General features: G+C 46.5%; 1 protein-coding gene across 5 annotated transcripts in view; it reads right to left on the bottom strand.

Moving 5' to 3' along the window:
- Positions 1-7,664: 7,664 nt before the first annotated feature.
- The window catches only part of LOC108178739 (fibrous sheath-interacting protein 2), a 101,839-nt gene continuing 85,855 nt past the window's right edge, over positions 7,665-23,648 (bottom strand). For 4 of the 5 annotated variants that reach the window (XM_017349849.3, XM_051827510.2, XM_051827509.2 and 1 more), the window contains 6 exons: positions 20,545-21,030; positions 19,218-19,315; positions 17,761-17,807; positions 14,673-14,716; positions 11,531-11,597; positions 7,665-7,885 (listed from right to left, as the gene is read on the bottom strand). In XM_017349849.3, the coding sequence (XP_017205338.3) occupies positions 7,731-7,885; positions 11,531-11,597; positions 14,673-14,716; positions 17,761-17,807; positions 19,218-19,315; positions 20,545-21,030 (897 nt within the window). In that variant the 3' untranslated portion in view covers positions 7,665-7,730. The remainder of the gene's footprint in view (positions 7,886-11,530; positions 11,598-14,672; positions 14,717-17,760; positions 17,808-19,217; positions 19,316-20,544; positions 21,031-23,648) is intronic. The other variant, XM_051827511.2, reaches the window with a different exon arrangement.

Genomic DNA, 23,648 nt, shown 5'->3' on the forward strand with positions numbered 1-23,648 from the left:
CCTCCTTCTTCATTGGGCCCTGTGCATTGCCTGTGAGGTTACGTTGGGATTAAATCCTAATTAACAGTGAATAGCCAGGACAGGACCTGGGGACGGCTTTGCAGGGCACTGGTTGCCTGGTGCGGGGAGCAGACTTGCTGCATCTTCTGGCACAGGGGAGTGTTAGGCCTCACTCACGAAGAGTGGGCCCCTCTGCAAACTGCCGGCTGTGCTGAGTGTGCTGAGCCAGCACCCTCAGGGGCGTCCAGCCATGTGTTTGCGTCCAATGTTTCAGGGCCCCAGGTCTCTGCTAGCACATGAAGTGCGGCCCTGACCTCAGCAGAACAGAGTTGCTCCATGGTAAACACTGCACTTTTAATCTCCCTGGACTTCCGCAGCACTGGCCCATCTTGTCCTGCCTGGCTGTGTTTGCTCCTCACTGTGGGAGATAAGGGCCCTCTGTGGGTTTCATGGAAGCCCTCTGGCTCTCACAGTCTATCTTTAGCCACTTAACTGTCCTCCATTTAGCATCACACTGCTGAGCACGCCTGCCTTCTCCACTAGCTTTGCAGGCCTTACTCCCCCAGATTTGTCAAAGGTCTGAGATGGCATACCTGCAAGGCCATCTGCCCAAGTCATCACAGAAGCAGGTGGAATGCCGCCCCGTGGCTGCGGCTATTCAGGCCCTCCAGACAATGAGAGAACCTCACCCCGCCACGGCCTGTTTCCTGGACCACCACTGGCACCATTTGTGCTGGTTTGAGTTCTCTGAGAAACCAGTGCCAAGGTGGGACTACACAGACACTGACTCGGGAAAACACAGGGTGAGGGGAGTGGGGCGCTGGTGGGGAGAGCCTAGAGGCAGGCCTAACCTCTGAGAAGAAGAGAAATGAAGGGTGGATAAGAAGGCTGTAAAATGCAGTCTAAGAATATCCCAACAACGTGAATATGTGTGTCAAGAGGGCCAGTGTTTTTAAAAGATTGATTTATTTGAAAGAGGGGGAGAGAGATCTTCCATCTGCTGGTTCATTTTCCAGATGGCTGCAACTGCTGGGTTGGGCCACACTGAAGCTAGGAGCTTCATCCAGGTCTCCCATATAGGTGGCAGGGGCTTAGACCATCAGCTGCTGCTTTTCCCAAGCCATTAGCAGGGAGCTGGATTGGAAGTAGAGCAGCTGAGACAAGAACCAGTGCCTGATATGGGATGCTGGTTTCACAGGTGGTGGTTTTACCTGCTATGCCACACAGTCTTTTTTTAAAAAAATTATTTGAAATGAAGAATTAGATCTTCCATTCACTGATTCACTTCCCAAATGGCTGCAATGGCCATGGATCTGAAGTGGAACAGCCAGGACTCGAACTGGTGCCTTTATGGGATGGCTTAACGTGCAGTGGTACAGCGCCGGCCCTAAGAGAGGCAGACTTGACTCAGGCCCTGAGCACCCTGTACACTGTTGGTGTTTTATATGGCCAGGCTTATCCATCTTGTAATGCTGAACTCTCACTGCAGGGTCCCATAGGCAACTCAGTGGGGCAAGGTGGCCACTGGGTGACTACTGTTCAACTGCTCGCTTCCCAGGGGAGGAGCACCAGTTTGCTCATGGCCCCCAATGTCCCAAGACCTTGACCCCAGGTTCCTCAGCTCCAGTACAACCTCCAACATATATTGCAGCCATCTAAACCTGCTGCATTGTCCCTGTGAGACTGTGTGTGTGTGTGTGGGGGGGGGAGATGTGGGAACTGGAGAAACTGCACTGCTGCTCATGGTGTTGGCTGCTGAAGTAAGCCATCTGCTTCTGGCCTGTTAAGTCTCATTGTGTGTTCTTTCTGTACCTGTGAAGTTACGGGAGATTTGCTCTTTGCCAACCTCTGTAATGGCTGGGGGCTCTTCCCTGACAGTACCTGTGACCTGAAGTTACCTGTCAGGGGCAAGTGTTAACGGTGCAGTCAGTTAAGCCACCGCTTGTGATGCCAACATCCCACATCAGGGTACCAGTTCGAGTCCTTGGCTGCCCCACTGCTCATCCAGCTCCCTGCTAATGTGCCTGGGAAGGCAGCAAAAGATGGCCCAAGCGCTTGGGTCCCTGCATCCCATGTGGGAGGCTTGGAGTTCCTGGCTCCTGGCTTTGGTCTGACCCAGCCTGGTTGTGGCTGTTTATGAAGTGAACTGGCAGATAGAAAATCTTTCTCTTCCTTCCTGTCACTCTGCCTTTTAAATAAATAAATAGGGCTGGCGCTGTGGCATAGTGGGTTAAGCTGCTGCCTGTGATGCTGGCATCCCTTAGAGGCACTGGTTCGAGACTTGGGTGCTTCACTTCCCATCCAGCTCCCTGCTAATGTGCCTGGGAAAACAGCAGAAGATGGCCCAAGTCCCTGGGTCCTGCACCCATGTGGGAGACTTGGATGAGGCTCCTGGCTCCTGGCTTTGGCATGGCCCAGCCCTGGCCATTGTGGCCATTTGGGGAGTGAACCAGTGGATGGAAGATCTCTCTTTTTTTCTCTGTAACTCTGCCTTTCAAATAAATAAAATTAAATAATAAATCCATCTTTTTTGTGAAAGTTACTTGACAGAGGAGTCCTGTGTTGCAGGAGTGGCCCTACTTGAAGTCTGCCATGTGGACAGATGCCTGTGGGGAGACTTGGTAGAAATGCAGTGATGGATGGTGAGTTTCAGCTGCAGTAACTGGAATGCAGGTCAAAGGTCAGTAGCTGGGCAGTGTTATGCTTCCTGCACTCAGATCTCAGAGGCACGTAGGCACCCTGCATCAGGCCCTGGCTACTACCAACCTACTAGCCATTGGTTTTAGTGAGTTTTGAGGAACAGTGAACATTTATTTATTCCTTTCACGAGTCACTTCTCAGAAGACAGTTGGAATTCATTGGTGGACAGATTATCAAAAGTGACCCCAAAGCTAAACAGCCACATTGAGGGGCAGGTATGGTGGCACAGCAGGTGCACAGCAGGACGTCCGCACCCCATACCAGAGCGCCTTGGTCCAAGTCCTAACTTTTCCCAATCCAGCTTCTTGCTAATGTGCACCCTGGGAGGCAGCAGGTGATAGCTCAAGTACTTGGGCCCCTGCCACTCACGGGGGAGACCTGGACTGAGTTCCTTAGCACCCGGCTTCTGCCTGGCCCTGCCCTGGATGTTACAGGCATTTAGGTAGTGAACCAGAGGAGAGATCTTTCCCTCCCTCCCTACTTCTATCTCTGTTGTTCTGCCTTTCAAATAAATAATATGTAAATAAAACAAAGTCACATTGAAGTGTTTGTGAGGAATTTTTTTAGGTTATTGATATGTCAATTTTTTTTTGATATGTCATAATTAACACCAAAGATGGTCCCTCTGACTTTTTTTTTGCTTCCTTTAACTTATTGAAGCATGTACTTAGTAAGCAACTACCTTGGCAGTTCATGAACTCATTGACTCCTAAATTGGAAGTAATCTTTATCTGGTAGAGGCCATTCGTTCTGTAAACATGTTTTGAAGCTCTTTGAAAGGAATGGCTTAGTGGCTGTCTAAATGGTAATCTAAGTGAAGTGTGTAAGTGCTTTGCAGGGTGCTGTTAGGACCAAAGAATGAAGGCAAACATTTCCTGCTTTCATTTTATCTGAAAATGTCAACTCAGAAGACATCATCATTTTGGGTGTGATTATTTGTACCATGGAGGCTTTATCGCAGAGTTCTTCCTTTACTAAAAAAGTGGCCCCTGATTTCTGTTACTGGAAACTGCATCATAAAATAGACAAGGGCACCAGTTGGGGCGCCGGATTCTGTCCTGGTCGCTCCTCTTCCTGTCCAGCTCTCTGCTGTGGCCCGGGAGTGCAGTGGAGGTTGACCCAAGTCCTTGGGCCCTGCACCTGCATGGGAGACCAGAAGCACCTGGCTCCTGGATTCGAATCAGTGCGGTGCGCTGGCCACAGCGCACTGGCCACAGCGGCTATTGGGGGGTGAACGAATGGAAAAAGGAAGACCTTTCTGTCTGTCTGTCTCTCTCACTGTCCACTCTGCCTGTCAAAAAAAAAAATAGACAAGAGCAGGTCATATTTTTCAGTGGAAACTAACCAACAATGATATTTATGATAAGCATTTGTATTCAAGAAATCATGACCAATAGTATGTCATCAGAGATGCACTGGTTGTTAGATCAATCATCGAAAATGTGTGTCAGGTATTATTAAGGGGCAAAACCATGTGACACATGGTAGTTATGTTTCTTTGCAGTGTGTCTCATCATACAGATATGTAGCCATTGTCATTGGATATTCAGTTTTGATCCAGTACACTCTGTATAGTGAACATCAGTCAGAAATGTGGTTCCTTCTCGTCACTGTAGGATTTAGAAGAGTCCTTTGGGGATGGTGGAAGATGATCTAGCCTTTTTGAAGAAGCCCTTCGAAGCAGTCTGAATGCTTCCTTTTTCCTCAAGCCTCATAAGAAGCTAGGGCATTTGATAGCATTCCACTCACTTTAGGTTGGGGTTAGGGTTTCCTTAAGAAGTGATGTTACTGAGGAGTATGATGGTGCTTCTTCAAGAAGGTAGCTTGTTTATTAACAAGCAACTAAGAATATTCAAAAAGACCATCACTATTTTTGAATTTTTCTTTGAGAGACTGAGAAAGAGATCTTCCATCTTCTGATTCACTCCTCAACTGCCTGAAAAAGCTGGGGCTGGGGCTGGGGCAGGCTGAAGCCAGGAGCCCAGAACTCAGTCAGGGTCTCCCAAGTGAGTGACAAGAGCCTAAGCACTTGAGCCATCAAATGCTGTTTCCCAGGTTGTGCACTAGCAGGAACCTAGAATCGGGAGCAGATATGAGACTAGAACCCAGGCACCAAGTGGCTGTTCCAAATACCTAGCCCCATGACTATTACTTTAAATCCCTACGTTGTTTGCATTTTTCTTGGTATACCATGATTGTTAAATGATAACAGAGGGTGCATCTTACTTCGTGGGCTGTTTTCACTTATATGTTCATTTCTTTGTGTGTATATAGTCACTATCCTTGTCATTTTCACTGGCTATATAGCATCCTTTCCTGCAAATGTATCCCACAGTCTTCCACTTGGAATGTTTTACTTTTTCATTACAATCAATGGTACTGATATGAAAACTTTTATGCCAAACCTTTTTAAAAAATGTCCCCCTCTCTTTTAGGGTTTCTTTGCCCCATATTCCCTGAAGTGGAGTGGCCAGCTCCAAAAGTACTATAGTTTGTCTTACTGCTTTTCAGAAAGGTCACCTTTGTAGAACCATCAGCACGGTATAGTTCAACCAAGAGTAATTGTTTCCACACATTCTGAACAACTCGGGATTTTATTATTTCTTCCCTGAAAGGTACATTGTGGTACCTTCAGGTAATTCTGATTTCCATCCTTTCATTACAGGCGAGGCTGTGCATGCATTGTTACTTGTAGTGCTTAGTCTGTTCTTTAAATGGTTCCCTCTCCAAGGACTGTAGATACTGGCTCATGCATTTATAATGATTTTGACCAGTGGGCATCAAATAGCTGTGGTAGACACCTTCCCTCTATTCTGTTGCTCATCTTTGGATATTTATTAGGAAAAAAGGATGTTTGAAAATGAGGGCTGGCTTTGTGTACTCAAAGCCACAATTCCGAGCATAGAAACAGATCTGTGCAGAGTCAGCAGGAGATGCTGGCTGTCAACATACTGACTGGCATTCTCTCTCTCCCTCCGTTCTCTTCCCTGCCCTCCCTGTTTTCTGCCTTTCTGAGGGAGGCTATCCGATCAGACTTCTTTCCAGAGGCAGATGTTAACGTACTTGTTTTCCCAAGCACTCCCTGGGGAAGAATACTGGATCCATTAGTAATAAAGCTTGCTTCTGGAGAAGAGAACCAGGTAGCAGCTGGGTGGGTGGGTGGGGTGGGTGTGAGCAGCTTCCTTCCCACTGTATCTTTATTGCTCTAGTGTTCTGTATTGGTAATAAAAATGAATTAAAACCATATAGAAGACCAGCGTTTGTCACAGTGGATTTTTGAAAAATGACCCTCAAAGTTTGCTGCTGCATGTGACAAGCTTCAGTGTGCACAGGCAGGCAGGAATGAGTGAGCAGATGAAGGCGGCCAATAGACGGAGGTCATATTTGGGCAATAGAACTGCCTGCCTTTCTCTTTACTGAAGTTTACTTAATCTTTATGGACTGCAGGACAGCATAAAGGAAATTTACTTGCCTAAAACTACTTCCCTGAGGAGTGTGGGATATAGCTGGGATGTTCCTCTGATCTAGCCTTTCGGATAAAGCTGGGGTATGAGAACAACGAGTTGAGTCATTTTCCTGCTTCCTGGGTGGACAGGGCCAGAGAGTGGCGTTGCTATAGAAGCTGCTTCTAGCCAAGCACGGTGTTTGAGGCCCGCTGGTGGGCACAGGTTCAGGTTGTGATTAACTTGACTTTGTTGTTCTACTTGGGGCCTGTCCTTCATCAGTTGAGTTTTGGCAACTGCAGGGGAACGGGTATGACTGGAAAGCTTGAGCACCCCCTGGCCACACTTAGTGGTTCATGTGTCTTGAAGGGGGCAAGAGGATGCCTGGAGGCTTCAGAGCCCCCTTTGAGAAGTCACTGCACCACCCTAGATATTCTGGGATAGACTTTGGAAATGAGCTTTCAGGGAACCCCTCAACCTCACCTGAACTGGCTTGTGTCCATGAGGCTGTGTACTAACCACTAGCCACATGAGGCTCTTTAAATAGAAATCAAAATGAAAAACCCCGTTCCTTAATCCTACTAGTTGCTCAACAGCTGCGTTTGGCTTGTGACGACTGGACTGGACTGCATATACAGCCCAATCCCATCGTCAGACAACATTCTATGGGACAGTGCTGAAGTGGGCCATTGAGGGATGGTGGGATGCTTTGTAGCCGTGTGATACACGCTGCAAGCCTCTCTGGTGCTTCCCGTGCCGACGTAAATCCACCCTCCCTTTTAGGGTTGGCTCAATTCTAGTTCTTCCAGAAACTTCTCCTGACTACCCCAACTCATAGTAACGACTCCCTTCTTGGGACTCCCCCCGACAGAGTCCCCCAAATACTTGATGACACTCCATCTTACTGGTGTCACATCTTTGCTCATCAGTCTTATCTTCCCAGTAAGGCCACAGGACCCTCAAGCACAGAGCTTAAATCCCACGCTTCCTGGGAGATGCATCTACATGTGAGGCTAGCACCTCTTCTTCTTCTTTTTTTTTTTTTTTTTTTTTTTTTTTTTTGACAGGCAGAGTGGGCAGTGAGAGAGAGAGAGACAGAGAGAAAGGTCTTCCTTTGCTGTTGGTTCACCCTCCAATGGCCGCTGCGGCCGGCGCGCTGCGGCTGACGCACCATGCTGATCCGAAGCCAGGAGCCAGGTGCCTCTCCTGGTCTCCCAAGCAGGTGCAGGGCCCAAGCACTTGGGCCATCCTCCACTGCACTCCCGGGCCACAACAGAGAGCTGGCCTGGAAGAGGAACAACCGGGATAGAATCTGGCGCCCCGACCGGGACTAGAACCTGGGGTGCCAGTGCCGCAGGCGGAGGATTAGCCTAGTGAGCCGCGGTGCCGGCCATAGCACCTCTTCTCCTGCCAGAGTGCTCAGCAGAAGCATCTATCAAACCTTTCTGTTCCCCAGCTGCCTTTTGTACTTTGCACTTACCTTCAGTACTATAAGAATCAGCACGTGGGACAGACTGCATGTCGTGCTTCAGAAGCATTTATTGGTAGGTCAGCATCCTTGTGATGCCAGAGACAGCAGATTCAGCTTTAGTACTGGTCAGGGGAGGGGGGAGGAGAGGGAGGGGGTGGTGACCGAAACCAGGGCTTGGCATTGACATCAGGTCTTGAAAACATCTTTGACAAAGCTGTTGATATGTTCTTCCTTACTTCAGAGCCTTGTCTGGAAGTACTGGGCATACTGTCTGTGAACAGACCGAAAGAGTTACAGACACTATTTCCAGTTGTTGCTGTGGTGCTAGGGGACTGAGAATTTAGGACTCAGAAAAGCAGCATTTACGGAATAACATGGCTTTCAGAGTGCTTTCATAAGGAGTTTGTTGCTTCCTTCTGACATCCCTATGAAGGAAGCAGGGGAGGTCAGCGAGGTCACCTCATCTAAGGCCACATGGGTAGCAGTGGGCAAACTGGCAATAGGGCCAGCATTGTCCTCTCTGTACCCTGATGCTTCTTTTTTATTTTTAAGGATTTTTTAAAATTTACTTGAAAGGTAGAATTACAGAGAGTGGAAGAGACAGAGACAGAGATGGGGGGAGCAGGGGAGAGAGAGAGAGAATGAATCTTCCATTCAATGGATCATTCCCCAAATGGCCATAACTACCAGGGCTGGGCCAAGCTAAAGCCAGGAGCCTGGAGTTTCTTCCAGGTCTCCCACGTGGGTGGCAGGGACCCAATTACTTGGGCCATCCTCTGCTGCTTTCCCAGGCACATTAGCAGGGATCTGGAGTGGAAGTGGAGCAGCCAGGACTTGAACTGGTGCTCATATGGGATACTGGCGTCACAGATGGACGCCCAATCTACTATGGCACAACACTCCCCCCTACCATGCTTCTTGAACCAACTCTACAGCCTGCCTTCTCCAACCTAGCAGATGGCTGTCCAAAAAAATCAATCAATAAATCAAAAAATCCTAATGAGCTAATTCCATGTGAAGAGGTAGCTTTCAACTCTGGAGTGTGGACACTCATTTCAGAATTCCAGGTAAAAGCAGCAATGTGTTCAAAAGGCCCATCGTTCTCACTTGGGCTAAATTTTCAGTTAACTGATCTCAAGTGACCAGTTTGTTGTGTGAGCTATAAAGGACTTGTGTGGCAATAAGAGTCTCCATTTGAACCCATTTTTCTGCACCACTAGTTTTACGTATAGAGCTCTTAAGAGCATATGGCACTTCGTGTTAACAAAGTGATGGCTGTATCTGTAAGGACAGAGAGAAACCTTTATCTGCTGCTGATGCCTCATGGCAGGATGTGCTATCCCATGCAAAGACAGCAGGTGGGGTGGGCGTTGCGGCCTAGTGGGTTAAGCTGCTGCCCTTGATGCCAGCATCCCATATGGATGCTGTTTCAAGTCCTGGCTGCTCCACTTCCAATCCAGCTCCCTGCTAATGCATCTGGGAAGGCAGCAGAGGATGGCCCAAGTGCTTGAGCCCCTGTGCCCACATGGGAAACCTGGAAGAAGCTCCTGGCTTCTGGCTTCAGTCTGACTGAACCCTGGCCATTGTGGCCATTTGGGGAGTGAACCAGTGGATGGAAGATTTCTTGTCTCTTTCTCTGACTTTCAAATAAAGTAAATTAATCTTTTTTTTAAAGACAGTAGGGTAATAAAACATATGCTTTCTTATTCCTGGTAAAAGACTTCTTTTATACTTCCCATGCTTACCTAGTTTTTATTTTCTCCAGTGATATAACCTTGGAACCTCAAGCATCTGGGGTTTAAGCTAAGGTGGCAGCAAATTTACACCTTATGAATGAAGGGGGAAAGGTTTAGCTTTTGAAGGAATAATACAGCACTGGAATATGCTGGGAATTTTAAAAATGAACTAGAAATTGATAAGGAAAATGCCAAAATCTGCAGGGGGCAAAAGCAAGGGCCCGAGTGAGGGCGATCTATAGTCGTAATACATAACACAGAGACTATGAGTCATGGGACTAAGCTTGTGCTGCAGGATCATGTTCAGAAAATCTCATTGCTGAGGGAAAACTGAAGCTTTGTTTTTGAAATTTGGGAATTTGTAAAAATGCACCTGCCTGGACACCATTTCCCAGAGACGGTAACTGGGCGTGTCTGGGGATGAGCATTGCTAGTTAGCACCCTGGGTGATCCTGATGCAAACACCCCAGATGACACTTTGAGACACTGTCCCTAACTTGCAGTCACCATGGATTCAGCATATTGCTCAAGATTGGCAGGTGGCTGGCATCCTAGATCATAGCACACGCGGAGCTGTGCCTGAGAAGCTCAGCGAAGCCAAGTTGTCCTTTCACAGCAAACTGCTGAAAAGGGAAATGAAGCAGTAGGTGTGGCGTTCGCAATGTGTGGGAAGTAGGAGAGTCAGCCATCAGGATACAATAAAGCCAGCTGGGTAAGACCACATCTCTGACAGTGTCTCTGCTGCTGCTTTGATCAGTTTGTGGGAAGAGTGGTGGGCTGCCACTGGGATCTGTGCAGAGACAAGCCTGGGGCATTTACGGCCAAAGTGAATGGGCCGTGATGCACACTACGTGCCAGGGAAAGTCACTTCACACTGTGGCCCGATTCAGAGTCCCGCTAAAACCGGACTTGTCAAAACAACACTATTGGCTCTAATGAGCATGCGCTGGTCCGGAAGTCCTCCTTTTCTTGTGGGTTTTATGAACAGGTAGCATTGTAATTCTTAACAAATTCCCTTCTGTGGGCCTTTTTATTGTGAGCATCTGAGTACAAAGTTGGCCATTTGTGCATTTCTTTCCCCCAAAGCCCTTATCAGAGTAAAACTGGGTGGTTTGACTCTCTAATGGCTGCCCGCGAGCTTCTGTGTTGTGCAGCATGCAGAGGCTGGGAGGAGGTGTCCCTGTGCAAATGAGGGCACAAAAGAATGTGATTTTACTTTGTTGACTGGACATGTGGTTGGGACCCTAGGTGGGATCTTTTGCTCCTTGCCCCTGAATTCTGCAGCCTCTCCAATTTTGGGCCACAGCGTGTTTGGCTATAGCCTAGGCTGGTGGAAAGACAGCCACACACCCTGCAAGGTGTGGGCCCCAGCTCTGCCATTTGCAAGGCCATTCAACCTCAAGCAAGTCATTTCCCTCCAGTCTCTGTTCTGGGACAGACGTGAGGCCTTGCCAAGGAAGCATGGTATGGTGAGCTCCTTCACTTGTGTGACGCTCTCCTCTGCTGTGAGGTTCAAGTCTGAGAACTGCATAATAACCTGCTGATGGCAATCTGTTCACACACACTGTGTTAACTGTGGGGAGCAATCCGGACTGGACTAAGTTACTCGAATTAGGACTTATTCTATGCATCTGCTCTCCCACAATATGGCGCTGGGAGAGAAGTAAACAGCTTCCGCACAGCTGCCTCCAGTTCAACCAATTAACTGTAGGACTTGCTCCTGATTGGAGAGCAGCGTACTCAGCCGAGTTGGGATTGGCGGAGGAGGACTATAAAGGAGGAGAGAGACGGCATGCACCAGGAACATCTATGGGGAACATCTAAGGGAACCCGTGCAGCCCCCGAGAGAGCCGGCCGGCGGTGTGCCGCTCCCCTGCGGAAGTGGGGAATGCGGCCAGGGGGAACTGCCCTTCCACGGAGGTGGAAGGGATAGTAGCCAACCCGGGAAGAACCAGCAGCAAACCCGGGGAGGGCCGAGCAGACGAAAGAACAGCGTAGGGTTCAGTGTTGCTCCTCCACGAAGAGGGGGAGCGACAGTTAACAGTCTTTCAACCCATATTGGTGGTGGATGCAAGTGCTGCAAAGCAGGAGTCAACACTCCAGAGAAATGAATAACAAAATATTTGTTTTCCAAATGATGTAACTGTGAGCTGTGTTATAAAATGAAATCTATTCTGTACCTGAAGTGTCATCATTTGAAGAGTGGCCATTGGTGAGAGCACTGTCACGTTGAAAGAGAGTAACAAACTGCGGAGACAAAAGGGAAAGACTAACTCAGGCCTCTGCCTTTTGTTGGACAGTAAACCCTAGACATGCCTAGGAACCCCTGTGAGGTGGGAACACAACCATTGTGGCACTACACGTGTTAATCTCTGCTCTGCAGTCTCAAAAAGTTATTCTCTGGGGCTCTGGCTGCTCCCAGGTTTTGCTTCTCATTCTCCCCATTTTAACTCTGAAGATTGGCCCCAGGCTTGGGTGCAGACCTTGGCTGTGCCTCTAGGGTCATTTTGAGGGATCACGTGAGTCCCAGGTCACAAAAACTGTCAGCTGTGTTTTTAAATTCCCCTTTTTCCTAGGGCTTGCATGAAATAAAATGTAAAACCCTACAGATCTTTCTCTGAGAAGATAACAATGGGGGAAGTCTTAGGGGAAAAGGGGGGAAAGGGATGTCTCTTATCTTACCACCCCAGTCTCGCTTGAAAAGACTCAGCAAGTGTGGGGTCTGGAGCAACACAGTGGCAGAGGGTGGAGGGGAAGGGTCACAGGCACATGGAAGTGGTGGCAAGGCAGGGTGAGTGGCCAGACCCTGGTTTTTCTTTGTGGAACTTTATTAGCTCTTGGAATACAGAAGAGGCATGGCTGCAGAATTCAGGGGCAAGGTATAAAATAGGCTGGGGCACATAGCTGGGCTGCAGGATTCATTTCAAAAGGAACTGGGAAATCAATGAAGTAGGCCCACATACATGCTAGAGGACAGGGATAAATTGGGACATGGGTAATCCTGGCTGTACAAGAGAACCAACTGGAGAAAATGTTAATACACATCCTTGGGCCTAATCCCAATTAAACAGGACTCCTTGAAGGTGGGCCACATACTGGTAGGGTCTTAAATTGCCCAGGTGACTATAAATGTGCAGCCAGGACAAGAAGCCAGAAGGGCAGAGGCTACCAGCCCCCTGACGTGAGCCTATTAATTTAGTGGTTGTACATTAAAAATGCACATAAAATATGTTGGCTGTACATTAAAATCATCTGAGGAGCTTTGAAAACTTCCGCTGCCCTGGCTTCAACCTACGTAAGTTGACTCAGAATCCCTGGAGGTGGAACCCAGGGGTCAGTCATTTTTAAAGTTTTCCAGATGGTGGGCTGTAAATGTGGTACTGTGGGTTAAGCTGTCACCTGTGATGCCAGTATCCCATATTAGAGGGTAGGTTTGATTCCTGGCTGTTCTCCTTTTTTTAAAAAAATATTTGAAAAGCAGAGTTACAGAGGGGGGGAGAGAGAGAAAGAGAGAGAGAGAGAGATTGATCTTCCACCCACTGGTTCACTTCCCAAATGGCCGCAATGGCTGGGGCTGGGCCAGGCCAAAACCAGGAGGCAGGAGCCAGGAGCCAGAAGTTTCAGGTCTCCCACGTGGGTGCAGAGGTTCAAGCACTTGGGCCATCTTCAACTGCTTTCTCAAGCCATTAGCAGGGAGCTGGATAGGAAATGGAGCAGCTAGGATTCGAGCCAGTGCCCATATGGGATGCCAGTGTTGCAGATGGTAGCTTAACCCAGTACAGCAAAATGCCAGCCCTGGCTGCTCCCCTCATGATCCAGCTCCCTGATAATGCTCCTGGGAAAGCAATGATGGTTGGCCCAGGTACTCTGGTCCTGCCATCCATGTAGGAGACCCAGATAGAGGTCCAGGCTCATGGCTTTGGCCTGGCCAAGCCCTGCCATTGCAGCCATTTGGGGAGTGAACCAGTGGACGGAAGATCTCACTGTCTCTCATGCTCTCTTTGTCACTCTCCCTCAAATAAAATAAATCAAACAAAAAGTTTTCCAGGTAGTTGAGATTCTCTTTCTGTGTAGTAGTTCACAAAGACAGCCATACAGCAGATTCACAGGGAGGGGTATCTGGGAACTCCTGATACAGAGATGAAATTTAAAACATTTTTCAGAGATCTCCCTCTGGTGGGTTCACTTCTCAAATGACCACATTAACCAAGGCTAGGCCAGGCCACAGCTGAAATCTGGGAACTCAATTCAAGTCTCTTATGAGGGTGGCAGGCACCCAACAACGTAATCCATTGTTACCTGCTGCCCTCCAGAGTGTGAGTTGGCAGAAAGCTGGGACTCAAACCCAGCCACTGTGGTATGGGAAGCATCTTAACCACTAGGCCAGATGTTTGCTCCATGCAGACTAAATCTCACCCTGACGGCTAGGCATTACTGCCTTCAACAAGTGTTTGCTGGTCAGGGAAGGCTTCACCAAAAAGGTGGCATGAGGGGCTGGTGCTGTGGCATAGTAAGTTAAGCTTCCATCTGCGGTGCTGGCATCCCATATGGGTGCCAGTTTGTATGCTGGCTGCTCCTCTTCTGATCCAGCTCCCTGCTAATGTGCCTGGGAAAGCAGTGGAAGATGGCCCAAGTCCTTGAGCCCCTAAACCTATGTGGGAGACCTGGAAGAAGCTCCTGGCTCCTGGCTTTGGATTGGCCTAGCTCAGGCCATTGCAGCCATTTGGGGAGTGAAACAGCGAATAGAATACCTCTCTCGCTGTCTCTCCCTCTCTCTGTAACTCTGCCTCTCAAATAAATAAATCTTGAAAAAAGAAGGTGGCATGAGCAAAGACTAGAAGGAGATGAGGGAGCCAACTGCAGTAGTTATCCTGGGACAGTGTGAAGTAGTTGCAATCAGTACTCATTTCCCTCTAGCAGTGGCCCTTCCTCTCGGGGGCATCTGTTCCCTCTCTGCCACCAGCAGGCCTCTCACTTGGTCTAGCTGGGGGCTATGTGCCTCTCTCCCTTTCAGCTTGTCTCCAGAGGCTATGGCACCACAGCTCACGAGGGGAGCTGTACTAAGGTGCTGAGGGGCACCTGCAGCTTACTCTATGTACTTAGGCAAAGGCAATGCCTTAACCCCCAGGTGAGGGCTTTCATTCAGGGCTTTTCAGGCACCAGGGGCTGGCCGCGGCAGGAAGAGGCTAGGAGATGGGCATGGACAGGGTGGACAGAGAGTGATTCCTGATGCCCCTCATGGCATATCTTGTGGACGGTCCTTTATTCCATGTTGACAACCCACTACACCACAAGGAGGGGCCAGCAGCACCACATATTTACCTTAATACTGCTGGATTTGTCAGCATCTAGGTTTTCAAGATCTTCTGTGAGGGAAATACAATATTGGGAAAGTTATTTTTGAGATGTGTATGAACTGTCAGCAAAAAATAATCTCAATACTTCCATCCAAGCATCATAGAAATTAGGCAAACAGAGGTGAAGCAGGTGTGATCCTTAGAGAGCTAGGTCAGGTCTTAGCAAAAGATGGGGCTAGAGTGTGGAGAGGCATTCTACTGTAGTCGCCTTCAACATCTAGTCCCTCAGAAGCTCCTGCTGACTCAACCTGCCAAGCAGGTTAGGAATCTGTTCACTTCTCCCCATCTCTTCACTGCTACCCCCTCGCATGAGCTACCTTCCTCCCCTGGCTGGCTTGGAGTATTCTCCTAACTGATCTCCCTGCTTCCACCCTTTTCCGACTCAGTCCATTCGCTAGACTGTGGCTAGAGGGATTTTTTTTATTTTTATTTTTTTATTTTTTATTTTTATTTATTTTTTGACAGGCAGAGTGGACAGTGAGAGAGAGAGACAGAGAGAAAGGTCTTCCTTTGCCGTTGGTTCACCCTCCAATGGCCGCTGCGGCCGGCGTGCTGAGGCCAGCACACCGTGCTGATCTGAAGGCAGGAGCCAGGTGCTTCTCCTGGTCTCCCATGGGGTGCAGGGCCCAAGCACTTGGGCCATCCTCCACTGCACTCCCTGGCCACAGCAGAGAGCTGGCCTGGAAGAGGGGCAACCGGGACAGAATCTGGCGCCCCGACCGGGACTAGAACCCGGTGTGCCGGCGCCGCTAGGTGGAGGATTAGCCTGTTGAGCCACGGCGCCAGCCGGGATTTTTTTTAATGCACAAATTAGATTATGCCATTTCTCTGCTTCAGATCCTCCACAGGCTTTCTACTGCAAGGCAATCCACACCTCTTCCCAGGCTCGAAACAGGCCCTCCATGACCCGACCCTGGCTGTCTCTTTCATCTCCTGTCACCTGCCTTCTCACTGTGCCCTGGATGTGGCCTTTCTTCTTTTCCTCCAGATTCAAAACTCATCCCATCCCAGGGCTTTTGCACTTAGTGGAACCTGTATATGGACTCCTCTTCTTCCATATCTTTCTCCTTCTTGTCATTAAGGTCGGATGTTCCTGGATTTCTTGGACCAAACTGATCTAGCCAGCTACCTTCTATCTATCACGTTTATCTTTCTTCATACTCATCTATGAATTCCTCAAGCATTTACTGAAACCCTACTCTGTGCCTCCTTTCTAGCCATGTGGGGATATAGTAAACAGATGCCTGGGGAAGGCTTTACTTGGAATATGGTATTTGGGCAAGATCTGGAGCAGGTGAGTGGGTTGTGCAGACATCTGGGAGAAGAATATGGCTGGCTGCGCAGCAAGTGCCAGGGCTCTGAGAGAGGAGAATGCCTGGCATGCCGAAGGTCAGAGTGGCTAGACTGCAGTGATTAAGAACTAACAGGGTGGGCTGGTGCTGTGGCATAGTGGGTAAAGCTGCTGCCTGCGGTGCCGGCATCCCATATGGGCACTGGTTCAAGTCCCGGCTGCTCCACTTCCATTCCAGCTCTCTGCTATGGCCTGGGAAAGCAGTAGAAGGTGGCCCAAACCCTTGGGCCCCTACACCCACATGGGAGACCCAGAAGAGGCTCCTGGCTTCGGATCAGCACAGTTCTGGCCGTTCAGGCCATCTGGGGAGTGAACCAGTGGACGGAAGACCTCTCTCTCTCTCTCTCTCTCTCTCTCTCTCTCTCTCTCTTTCTCTGCCTCTGCTTCTCTGTAATTCTGCCTTTCAAATAAATAAATACATCTTTTTTTAAAGAGCTATCATTAGGAGAGGTGCTCACAGAAGTCACAGGGAGTGTGAGGGCTGTCCACACCATCTAGGGCCTTATAAGCCATTGTAAGGGCTCTGGCTTTTACCCTACATATGATGCAGAGTACTCATTCTACCCAGTTAATATGTTTATGCTCCTCTCCCCCACACACACTCCCACGTTAGAATGAAAATTCTATGAGGGCATGGACTTGGTCTTGTTCACAGCTGTATCCCCAGCACTTAGGACAGTGTCTACCACAGAGAAAGTGCTCAGTGAATATTTGATAAATGAGTGAATTGTGCAGGTATAGTAATGCCAAAGGATCGAGGAACTAAGCCTACTTGGTTAAGCAATGAAGTTGTTGGAAACACTAACTCTGGCTTTAGGTTTAGGAGACTTGGATCTATACTCTATCTCAATATATGACTTTAGACCATTCACCTTTCCTATCCTGAACCTCATTTTATCCATCTCCAAAACCTTGGTCCCACAATACAGGAAAAAAAATCACCTCTGACTATGATGTGTGCATGGAATTCTGGCGTATTTACCAGTATCCTATGGCTCATCTTTTAATGAATATTACTTCTACTGTTGGGTGAGTAACTCCTTGAATGGGTTACTGGCTTAAAATAGGCAAAGTAAACTTGGGCCCTGTGGTTTGAGTCTCAAGGCCACCTTTATCAGTAAACATGACAGTCCTATGTCTAGTTCAGTGCTGTCATTGTTAAATTGATGCTGAGATTTCAACAGAGGACCAAAAATTCAACTAATACTTCATGAGCCACTTCTAAAAGAGACAAAAGCATAAAGTGGGATCCACCCTAGCTTGATTTTAATGTAAGACATAAATATATCTTTAGCTTCAAAAGCTTTTTAATATATTTTAGTAGGGCTAAGCTAGTTATACAAAGCAAGCATATACTCTTAAAGAGATGATTAAGTCCTAGTAGCATGGACTCTGGTTCCCATTTAAACTATTGATATGATAAACTCTTATTTCTTGGATAGTTCCCACAGGAGCATGGTTAATTATAAACTCACATCTCAGCATATACTCTATACCCAAATCATTAATGAAATCTTAGGCCTGGCTCAAACTAGTTGGCTCACGTTAATAGGTTAACTGTCATAGTGCTCCACCAAAGTAGGTCAACCTACTGAAAGATCTGGTTTTAACTTCAGGTTTGACAACAGGAAAATTCATCAAAGTAATGAACAAAGACTCCTTTTAAATATCAATTTAAATTAAGAAAAAAAATCAGTCCAACCTTTGGTTATTTTAGTGCTTGGGTCAGGGGAATGATCATCGTAGTCACTGAAAAAGTAAAAGATATTTCATTGTTCTACATTTTATACGTGAAGGAACAGCCAACATACAGTCTGACAAAGCCATTAGTTATATAGAAGCAAATCTGGAATGGTGTGCCTCTGAATCCACAAATCAAGTAAGAATGAGGCCAACGTTGACTTTTACAAGTATTTCATCTTCTATATGCCCCCTTCTTTTCTCCAAGGATACACATAATTGAGAATTGCCTGCATTACTGATCCTGCATGTTAAAGCTGTCCTGACATCATGAAGGGCCAACAGTGGGTGGGGAGCTAGTGCCCTAAAATGGCATCAGGTCAATAAATACCCTCAATTTCACATTCCTAACTGGAAAAGAATATAGGTACAACCTAGTGGTTTTCTCCTTATACCAAGTTTCTCCTATGATACAAAGTGCTTCCCCCTGTCCCCAGTTTGTGAATATTCTTATAAATACAAGCACAACTTCAGATGTGTTTTGGCTATTCTAGAAAAAAGTGCTGGGGCCGGCGTTGTGGCATAGTGGGTAAAGCCACTGCCTGCAGTGCCGGCATCCCATATGATCACCAGTTCTAGTCCTGGCTGCTCCTCTTCCAATCCAGCTCTCTGCTATGGCCTGGGAAAGCAATAGAGATGGCCCAAGTCCTTAGAACCCTGCACCCATGTGGGAGACCTGGAAGAAGCTACTAGCTCCTGGCTCCAGATCAGCACAGCTCCAGCTGTTGCAGCCATCTGGGGAGTGAACCAGTGGATGGAAGACCTCTCCCTCCACCCTTCTCTCTGTGTAACTCTTCCTTTCAAATAAAAATAAATCTTTAAAAAAAATGAAAATGAAAAAAGTACCAATCAGGTCTAAGTTATTTGGTCCTCCTTGTTCCTTATAAATACCAAATAGTTCAGCCTTTGTTCCTACAGTCTTCCTCAACTTGGACAGCCTTCTTCTTACCTAAATCTTATCTATTCTTAAAGTATCAACTCAAACTCCACTGCTTTTGAGAATCCTTCAAATGCTCTGATTCACATCATCACTCCCTCTTATTTTTGGCATTCCTCTGAACTAAGGGAACTAAGTAGGAACCTCTGTGAGTGAGCCATTAGTACAGGCACTTCTGTTAATCTGGGGCCTGTTTCCCAAGTTCAAGAACTTAACACGTTAAAGACCTAATCTACTATACTACAAAAAAGGAGGTCCCAGGAGAAGGAAGTAGAGGCCAGGTAAATAGGAATGGGAGAGAAGATGAGAATTTAAAGCACGGGAAATGACCACAGTGGGGAACTGGGGTGGGAGTGAGGAAGATTGAGGGGTTTAATACTGGGTTCCTCACAGGCTGATTCCAGGGCCCTGTTCTTCCCACAGTTATAATTTTCATGTCAGATTTCTATTTTCTTAGTCAACTAATACTGCTTTAACTGTACCTAGAATATGAAGTCACGTCGTCATCGTTGTATGAAGATGAACTCATGATTCTGTGTATGAAGAAATGCGCTGGTTCTTTAGAACTCACTACTTCTTTCTGAAAAAGTACAAGTACAATATTACACAAAGTAGAGTTCACAATACACCAAGTAAAATATACTGTAACATTTCCTTGGTGCTCTAACTGTATTTTGTTGCCACAGGTTCACTGCTGTGTCTGGGTTAACCTGGCATCATTGCTAATGGATAATCCAGGGAACTCACTCACTAGGAAACCCTAAATCCCATGTATTTTCCAAACAAATGGTATGGTACAACTTTTTGGATAGGTTCAACCGAAGAGGTCAGCCCAGACCACTGACAGAGGGATACAGAATCAGGGACAGGAGCTGTGTGTCAAAGTGATAGTGGGGTGCACAGGCTGACTGCAAGAGATATAGTCAAAGTATTTTCACTAACTTGCTTTTTTGTTTCAACAAGCTGGCCAAATAATTTTTTAGAAAAAACATTGTCTAAGTTATGTGCCCAACGGTCACATAACTAATAAGTGGTGCCAAGCCAGAATGCTAAGGCAGAGAGGCTCAATTTGCATGAATCTTTTTACTTCCCTCCCGCTCATCTTCTGACCCTGTCCACTGACATGGAGCTTTGTACACCAAACTCCCAGTACGTATTGATCAGCTAGGATCAAAGAAAAGGATGAAATGTAGCGCTTTTAAGTAATTAGCTTGTGGGGCTGCCATTATCACACAGCAAATTAAGCTGTTCTCTGTGACACCAGCATCCTATACAGAGGTGCTGATTTGAGTCCTGCTGCTATGCCTCCCAATCCAGCTTGCTGCTGATGCACGTGGGAAGGCAGAGGAAGATGGCCCAAATTCTTGGGGCCCTGCCACCCATCTGGGAGACCAGGATGAAGTTCCTGGCTCCTGGCTTTGGCCTGGCCCTGCTCTGGCTCTTGTGGCCATTTGGGGAAGTGAACCAATGGATGAAAGGTCTCTCTTTTTCTGTCTCTCCCTCTCTCTGTCACTCTGCCTTGGAAACAAATATTTTAAAAAATGATTAGCTAGAATTTCTCCTAACTAGCTTTCATTTTCTGTTTTTGTTATGTTTCTATCTAACTTAGACTCTTCCCATGATCTGTTTTATCTTAATGAAGGCTCCTGATTTCATCTGTTAATCATTTCCCTTTTGTTGTAAACATCAGCAGAGTTGGGAGAGACTCCCTGAATGCAGTTCAGTAATGTTTTCTTCCTATCCAAGGTACACTGCTGGGACTAATATTGTGAAACTACCCTCTCGATAGAAAGCACATTTCTTACTTACATTAAGTTGTGGCTTCTGCTCCTGAAAGGAAGAATCTGCAATGGTGGAGGATTTCAAGGTAGCCTTGTTAGCCACAGAAATATTTTTTATTTCTGTCTCTTTAGGGTCTGTGCATGGAATTGGGCTTGCTTCAGTACTTTTTGTGGATAAAGTGGTTATGTAACGACAACATTTTCCTAGAGACAGAAACTTTTTCAGAGTGCTCTTGTTCTGTGATGGCTTGGGAGAAGACTTTGAACTTGCAGGGGGCTTTCTATCTTCTTTGACTTGATCTTCAAACAGGCTGTCGGATAGAATTTCTTGGACAACAACTTCGTCTTCATCAGAAGTCAAGTTCTCTTCTGTGTTACATTCTGACCCTTCATGGCTGATATCATGAGCAACTAGCCGAATGATAAGATCTTTTTTGTTCAGGACATCCTTTAAGAGTTCCACTTTGGTGATGTCAGGTTTTGTTAAATTCTGAAAGGAGTTTCTGCTTGCTATCTGCAGTTGAAGAGACAATGAATATTAAAAACAATTGCCTAAGCCATTTTCCCTGTGGTTCTATTGAATCAAGGTAATTTTTATGTGGTTTCTAGTTTCAACTTAGTAAAATTACTTATCTTCAAATTACATTTACTTACATATTAATGGTATATTTAAAGGAAGAAATAAATGAACTGCAAAAGAAATTTATGCTGTTGTGTAAATTTTTTTTTTGTATTCAGAAATAATAACATTCAAGACCAAAGAAGAAAACCTAATTAAGGTTCTTTCTTTTTTTTTCTTTATTTATTTTTGACAGGCAGAGTGGACAGTGAGAGAGAGAAAGAGAGAGACAAGTCTTCTTTTTGCCATTGGTTCATCCTCCAATAGCCGCTGCGGCCAGCACATTGCGCTGATCCGAAGCCAGGAGCCAGGTGCTTCCTCCCGGTCTCCCATGTGGGTGCAGGGCCCAAGGACTTGGGCCATCCTCCACTGCACTCCCGGGCCATAGCAGAGATCTGGCCTGGAAGAGGGGCAACCGGGACAGAATCCGGTGCCCCGACCGGGACTAGAACCCAGTGTGCCGGCACCGCAAGGTGGAGGATTAGCCTAGTGAGCCACGGCACCAGCTAAGGTTCTTTTAATTCAGAGTCTACTTTCTACTTCCTAAGAAAAGGAGAATCAGAAATACTTTAATTGCATTATGTTTTCATAATTTACTATGAAAACTCTATAACAGACTTAGACTTGGCCATCCATGATAACATGTTTTTCTTTTTTTTTTTTTTTGACAGGCAGAGTGGACAGTGAGAGAGAGAGAGAGACAGAGAGAAAGGTCTTCCTTTGCTGTTGGTTTACCCGCCAATGGCCGCCGCGGCCAGCGCGCTGCGGCCGGCGCATTGCGCTGATCCGATGGCAGGAGCCAGGTACTTATCCTGGTCTCCCATAGGGTGCAGGGCCCAAGCACTTGGGCCACCCTCCACTGCACTCCCTGGCCACAGCAGAGAGCTGGCCTGGAAGAGGGGTAACTGGGACAGAATCCGGTGCCCCGACCGGGACTAGAACCTGGTGTGCTGGCGCCGCAAGGCTGAGGATTAGCTTAGTGAGCTGCGGCGCTGGCCAACATGTTTTTCTAAGTTTCTTAGTAGGGAACTAATCATAGAGTAATCTAAATACAGGCATTTTCACGAAAAAAGGCAAGATACTGGCTGACCTGGATTTTTAAAAATGCCTCACAATAAAAAATGTGAAGGCCTTTGAATGTTCACTCCTCACCATTCTGTCCTTAATACTTTGAATACGTTTAAAAAAATAAACTTCAAAGAGTAAATGTTTATTTTTCCTCACCTCCCTAGCCAAATGTCACTTTCCATTTTGCAATGTTAAAGACAGCCCAAGGAAAAGACCATTATAATTAAATAAATGCCTTTTCCCATTTCTGTAGTCTTTGATGATGCAAAGAACCTTTAAATTAATTTGAGTTATCAATCTTAGATCTCAACTTCTCTTTGTAACACTGAAGAACAGATTTTCAGATAAATTCTGCCCTAAAGGAATGTCTTTTGTGCAAAACAAAATGAAAGAGGAACTTCTGTAAGAAATGGAAACAATCAATTTTGATTATCTGTGCTGTTGGAGGGGAACAGTGGCTCAAAAAAAGATCATTCTGTATGGCTTTGGAATTTGTCACTGTTATAAGCCTTAACTGTGCACAAATGTGTTGTGCTGGGAAGTTTTTGTACCTCAAAAAGAGCAAATGAAGCCCTGCTGGTGAATTCTGTACTGAGGAGTAGCCATTGAGTTGTGTGGGGCTAGGCGGGGCCTTGCTATCCAGATTGCTACAAAGCATTGTTCTAGTTGAGCTGCCTATATCTGTCCACTTTCCTTAAGACAGCTTCTGCTCCTCTTTCTAGTGTTAGGGTAATTCTTTGGGGTTAAATATTCTCTTCCAATGTTCTCTGGGCTATAAAGAGATAGTTAAAGTACTAAGAAAAGATATGAGAGCAGGTAACCAAAAATAAGAACTGTGACAGATTTCTGCAGATGAACTAGGCACTAGCATGGGAGTAATGTTTCAGTTTATTCACACAGATCTTGTGCCCAAAGAATTGCTTACATATAAATGTAGACTAAGTAAATGCTAATATAATTTTGAGAACTGAGAGAGATGGACATTTTAGAGCTGGGCTGGCAAGGGCCTTAATGTGGTTCAAGAAACTAAGGACCACAGAGATTCTGTTAGTGTTCCAGCTGATAATAATCTCAGTATTTTGCATTCAAAAAAGTACCCATTAATGTATTCAGCAGTTCAGAGACTTAGTTCAGTGGTTTGGAGAATAATGCTAAGGAAAACATGCTCCTGGGCCTATACTCCAGGCATGGTGGTTTAATAGAACTTTGCTCAGGTGTTACGCTATGGGCTGCATCCCTAGTGTGAAAGCACATGATCAGAGCAAGAGGCTCATTTACATATACCAAGTGGCTGTGGCATGAATTGAGAACATGGGGCTGAAACAGTGTAACTCCATCTTTGGGCAAAGTCTTTTGACAATAAAATGAGAAGCATAAAATCTAAAGAACTTACAGTCTAATGTTTGCTGATGAATATTGGTAAGTAAAAACAGTAGGACCATGGA

This window comes from Oryctolagus cuniculus, chromosome X (assembly GCF_964237555.1).
Source record: "Oryctolagus cuniculus chromosome X, mOryCun1.1, whole genome shotgun sequence".
NCBI lineage: Eukaryota > Metazoa > Chordata > Mammalia > Lagomorpha > Leporidae > Oryctolagus > Oryctolagus cuniculus.